The following is a 5,556-nucleotide window of genomic DNA, read 5'->3' on the forward strand; positions in this document are numbered from 1 at the left end:
TGCCTCTTACAATCTATTTGACTTTGGCTACTTAATCATCTTAGACCTCCGTTTCCTCATCTGAAAAACGAGGACTAGACAATCTCTGAAGTCCCTTCCAGCTCGAAACTTATCATCCTTCAATCATTTTAGCCATCTTGAGTTCTAAATGTTCCAAAAATTCAGCATATGAATGATGAAATCTTTGATTCTTCTAACCCTCCCCTTCTTTGATTAGCTCCCTGAATCATCATTGGAGAGCTTTGTGTCAGACATCCAGAGAGGTCTAGGGCGATCACCTTGGTCTTCGCATCACTTACACCAACACCATTGCGGTGGATCACTGTTCTAAGGAGTCAAACATAGACTGAACAAGCTGGTAAATATTACTTCAAACCACCAGATTTCACAGAAAACAAAAATGAGGCCTCGAGAAGTGAAATGATTTTTCTCAGGTCACAGCCTAGTCATTGGAAGACCCAGAACTAGAAAGCTGGTCTTCTACAGCAGCAGGCTCCCACATCCTTTGGAAAAGAGATGTGACTCTCTAATATTTGTAAGAGTCCAGTATGTGAGTTGAGAGAATTACACAGATATAAGCTAATTCAGACTGGAGCAAGAGTCCTTGTACTCTTCTTCATGGCATTTTGACCATTTTTCCGCAGCCACCAAAACTGAATTTATCTAAGCTCTCCAGAATGCAGAATTAAGAGGGAAATCATTTTCATTTACTCTCCAGGGTGTTGTTGGGTTATTTTTTTAAATGCCCTTACCTTCCATCTTAGAATCAATACAGTGTATTGGATGCAAGGCAGAAGAGCAATAAAGGCTAGGTAATGGGGGCATAGTAACTTGCCCATGGTCTCACATCTAGGAAGTATATAAGACTAGATTTGAACCCAGGACCTGTTGTCTCTAAGCCTAGCTCTCAATTCACTGAGCCACCTCACTGCCTCCAGGGTGTTTTAATATCTAGTTGACTTAACTATATCTATCTCATGAACCGATGAAAGCTTCCTATTTACCTAAGCAGACAGAATTAGCTTTTTCAGCACCTGGGTCTGTTCATATACAGTTTCATTTTTATTGTTGTTTTTTCAATGCTCTGTAGAGCAGAGCACTTTATAGTTTGCATCTGGGTGGGTTGTCAGTCTTTAGATTTAAATATATTTATTTGAATGGGGAAAGGCACATGCATACATATGAACATATTTTAAAATCATTTTTTACATCATCAGTTCTCTGTACATTTTTTTCATTAAAAATAGTAGCTGGCAGGAGTTCTGCAAGTTGCCGAAAGTTTAAAGACTCTTTTTAAGCAGTAGTTCATTGAGAGACGTGAGTGACAGCGGATGAAGGCCTCTTTAGAATAGACTCAACAGAAAATGACAGAGGTTCATTTGTGGAAAGTTTTGCTCCAACTTGTTTGGCTGCAAAAAAGTCTTTTGCATATCTGTCTATTGTAAATTTGTATTTCTGGTTCTCTTTGACTGAATACTCTCTGTGTTTCTTAGCTGCTTCTTCAAAGGATTCTTTGACAAATGGGGTTTTTAACTCAGGTCCTGATTTGTCATTAAGTGTTTGCTGAAATAATGAGTGGAATGGATTATACTTGAGTGGCAGAGGGTGCCTGCTGCTTTCTTTGCTGATCTTGTTTAAGACATGCTCTTGAGGAGACACAGAGTCCTTATCAGAGATCTGTGAAAAATTTCTTTTGGGAGGGGAGAAAGCTGATCTTTCCCGCACTTCTTGAAGAGCACACTGAATTTCATTCCTGGAGGCTTGGATCTCATGAGCAGGAGGCAACAATGAAGAGTTTTCCATTTTGGGTGACATCATGCTGTGTTCTGCATTTTGTCCATCTTGAATTTGAGATACCTTAGAATCCCAGTTGGTCCCAGGTTTCAGAGTTTGTACTGAAGTGGTTGCATTTAGTAGACACTGTTGGTAAAGAAGAGCATCACTAATGGGGCCACACTTGGGCCAGACCAAGAGCCGGGAAGACAAAGGGTACTGCCGGTAGGTGGTGGCCACACTGACATTAGAAGAAATCAGTTCCATGTTCCCAGATCCAGAATACTGCATTGTTAGATCAAGACAGGTAGGCAGAAAGTTGCAAAAGTCCTTGCTTGGAGTTTCCACTGGAGTTGGGCTATAGGCAGTTTTATAAGTGTTATATTCGGGTCCATGCACCATGCGGTTAGGCAGAAATAAGGCAGCAGCTTGAGTGGCTTCCATCATCTCTCTCTCTTTAAATTCTCTCTCTAGCATAATGTTCTCTAATTCTTTATCGGCAAATGCTCGTCTTTTTCTCATCCTGTCGCTCACTGGAGGAGGCAGAGGGGAAGTCCCTCCTAAGTAAGTCTCTGTTGGAATGGGGCGATAGCCTATAAAGGGCAAGGGATGAAGATGAATGATATTAATATGTGAAAGAAATAAAGGTCTGAACGTCAACACGGTAAGGAGGAACTCAAGAATGAGGACCCTCATTCCATGCTTAACAGCATTTAAGAACCACCTATCCACAATTCTACATTATTAGAAATTTCTAACCCCATGCACAGGAGCAAGAGGCTAACTACAGATCCAACAAAACAGAATCTCAGAGTTGGAAGGCATTCGGAAGACTACCTAAACCAACCCATAACTGAAACAGAATCCTCTCCACTGTTCATTTTCTCCGACTTTACCTTTTTGGGGATTACTGACTCAAAAGTTAATGTTTTTCACAAGCTCTAGAACTTTAGGAGAGGCTGTTGCTTAGTATATAAAATATTAGATCTAAAAGACACCTTTGAGATCATCTAGTATAATTCCCTAATTTTTCTGGGAAGGAAACTGAGAACTTCAGAGGTGATGTGATTTGGCCTTTGTCCCCCAAACAGCTAGTGGCAGAGCCCAAGGTCAAGGTCTCAATGTCTCCCAGTCTAGTATTCTCGCCATCTTTCCAAGTTGCCTTACTTGCTTCCTATAATAAATGGCATTATCATCACATCACCCTTTTTCTATTATCAAAAAAGAAATCTATACCTAGAGCAGATGTCATATTTATTTTCTAAAGATGGACCATTATGTACACATTGTTACAGATGTGGAATAATCCAAGGATAACTAGAAGAAAAGAGAAATAAAGAAATTTAATGCAGATTAGTAAAAAGAACAAAAGGTAAGATTCAGAATGAATTTCAGAGGACAGCAAGGGAAGCAGAGGACACTAGGAAGACTTTTGTTGCCTAACTAAACACTGCATTGAACATTATAGTTACTCTTCTCAGAGGGAAAAAGTCAAGGAAAGAAAATTCACTACAAGGTATTTGAAGAACCTGGTTTCTTGCCAAGATGATTAGTGCTTGGGGAAAGATTTTTTTAAACCAGGTAATCATTACAACACAGTTTAAGTCATCCCATATTTTATGAATAGAGACAGAGTCAAAAACAAAGATTAGTGTAATATAAATAGCATTTCTGGCAATATTAAATATCTTCAGCTTGTCATTATTCACCAGTATTCACCACTATCAAATTTGTTTCAAAAGTCCATTGTGCCATTTGTGTTTACATAATGACAAATCCATTGCACTCATTTGCAAATAAAATAAAAAATGAAAATTAATGTTTCTATTTCTATAGCACAAATCCTTGCCAGGAAGTTATTTATCTAGATTTTGGCTGACATTTTTGCAAGGGCAGCTCAATTGCACTCTTTTTTTTAAAAAACCCTTACCTTTCATCTTAGAGTCAATACTGTGTATTGGCTTCAAGGCAGAAGAGTGGTAAGGGCTAGGCAATGGGGATTAAGTGACTTGCCCAGGGTCACAAAGCTGGGAAGTGTCTGTCAATTGCACTCTTAAAGTATGGTCTTTATCATGATAATTTGGTTTGCCCAGTTTACAAACAAATTAATTTCTGATGTACAAAAATTACTTTGAGATCTGAGCTACATGGCACAAAATCAGGCAATGGAAAATAGCTCGTGAACCTAGAATATTCAACTAATAAAACCTCGTAATTCTGAACTTGGAAATATGCTTTTTTTACCTCAGTTTTCTGGGATGGAAATAAATAAAATTAAATACAGTGACGGACTTTTTTCAAAATATAATTTTTTTCAACAAGGTCATCAAGTATACTGTTTAGCAGGTCAGGACACAAAGAATCCTTTTAAATGAAAGAAAAGGAGAGACATGATGCATGGCTAGATCTCTGGACACCAGGACAAGTGAACAAGTACAGTCACCAGGGCTACACGACCCAAATTGACCCTTTAATTCATTTGTCTGGATATAGAAATGGCCCAAAAGAATACTGAGAAGAGGCATATTTATGAAATGGCATATTATTTGAAGCATTGCTTTAGGTCAGGAATTCAGATTATCAAGAAAAGTGTAGACCAGAAGCAACTCTGAAGGAAAAGACAAAAGTAAAAATTTTAAAGTGAATTACTCAGATTAGAGGGCCAATCCAACTTGACAGGTTCAACTCCTTACTTCATGTTACCCTTTTAGATTCAGCCCCTGGCGCATTCAGCAAGGATGTGGGTAAAGATGACTTTCTTTGGTTCTTTCTTTCCAATTAACAGCTGTTCTTTCTAATCACACTCACAGTTGTCATTAGCATAAACCTGACACAGGAAATTTTCATGTTGCCTAAATTGGCCAGTAAACTGCAACTAAATCTGTTATGATAGTTCAGTAGTAAACAAGTTATCCGAAATGGAGCCATGCTTAGCACAAACTTTTTAATGTTGTTAGAATTACTGCCTTCTGCTGTGGCTATTCAGTGCAAGAAAAGAAGGTTTCAGATCTTAGAAATGCTTTCCCCTCAGACCTCTCCACAGTTCAATGAATATACAAGTCCTAAGAAGCAGAGATTAGGCAGCCCGACATAGCTCATTTCAAGTGCAAAAATCCTTGGTCCCCCACCCCCCAAGACCAAGAGGATATGCTTTTGTTTTGTTTTACCTTCCAAAATGCTTTTGGCCAGCAAACTGGGTGCCCGGACTTGTCTTTGGTAGACTGCTTTGCGTTCAAAATTATTCTGTTTCCCAGAAAACCCTTTCTTGTCCTGCACATAGAGAGGAGGAAAAATTAAGCAATCTATCAAAGAAAGGGGGCAGATGAGAGGGATAGATGGTGAAGACAAAGCTCTAAAACCTTTTTTCATTTCCCTGATCTCTAAATGAATCCAGATATGATGAGAAAACGAATATATATGTGCAAAAACCTCGATGACAGATACTTCGGATGGGAATGGGAATAGTATCTATACCATGCCTATCAGAGGAGGGGAAAGGTCCAGACTCTACTTTCTCCTGGCTTAGGGATCAAACACCACTTCTCAACCTCCAGCCTCCTTTCACCTTTCCCCACTCCACCCCCATTCCCTCCTGTGCTCTCCCAGACCCTGAGAGCCCTTAGCAAACTCTTTTCCCAGGCAGGCTCCCTGCTGCTTGTTTGTGCCCCAAATCTGGCATAATCAACCAAATTCCTACCTAAATTGTGACCACCTGAGAGAGAGAGAGAGAGAGAGAGAGAGAGAGAGAGAGAGAGAGAGAGAGAGAGACTGTCTCTTATACAC

The 5,556-nt window shown here is 39.4% G+C and overlaps 1 protein-coding gene across 3 annotated transcripts in view; it reads right to left on the reverse strand.

Moving 5' to 3' along the window:
* Window positions 1-1,070: 1,070 nt before the first annotated feature.
* The window catches only part of DMRT2 (doublesex and mab-3 related transcription factor 2), a 9,317-nt gene continuing 4,831 nt past the window's right edge, over window positions 1,071-5,556 (reverse strand). For 2 of the 3 annotated variants that reach the window (XM_044657353.1, XM_044657354.1), the window contains 2 exons: window positions 4,941-5,043; window positions 1,071-2,366 (listed from right to left, as the gene is read on the reverse strand). In XM_044657353.1, coding sequence (XP_044513288.1) covers window positions 1,306-2,366; window positions 4,941-5,043 — 1,164 coding nt within the window. In that variant the 3' untranslated portion in view covers window positions 1,071-1,305. Of the gene's footprint in view, window positions 2,367-3,013; window positions 3,091-4,940; window positions 5,044-5,556 lie in introns of those variants that run through there. The other variant, XM_044657355.1, reaches the window with a different exon arrangement.

This window comes from Gracilinanus agilis, chromosome 1 (assembly GCF_016433145.1).
Source record: "Gracilinanus agilis isolate LMUSP501 chromosome 1, AgileGrace, whole genome shotgun sequence".
NCBI classification, from domain to species: Eukaryota; Metazoa; Chordata; class Mammalia; order Didelphimorphia; family Didelphidae; genus Gracilinanus; species Gracilinanus agilis.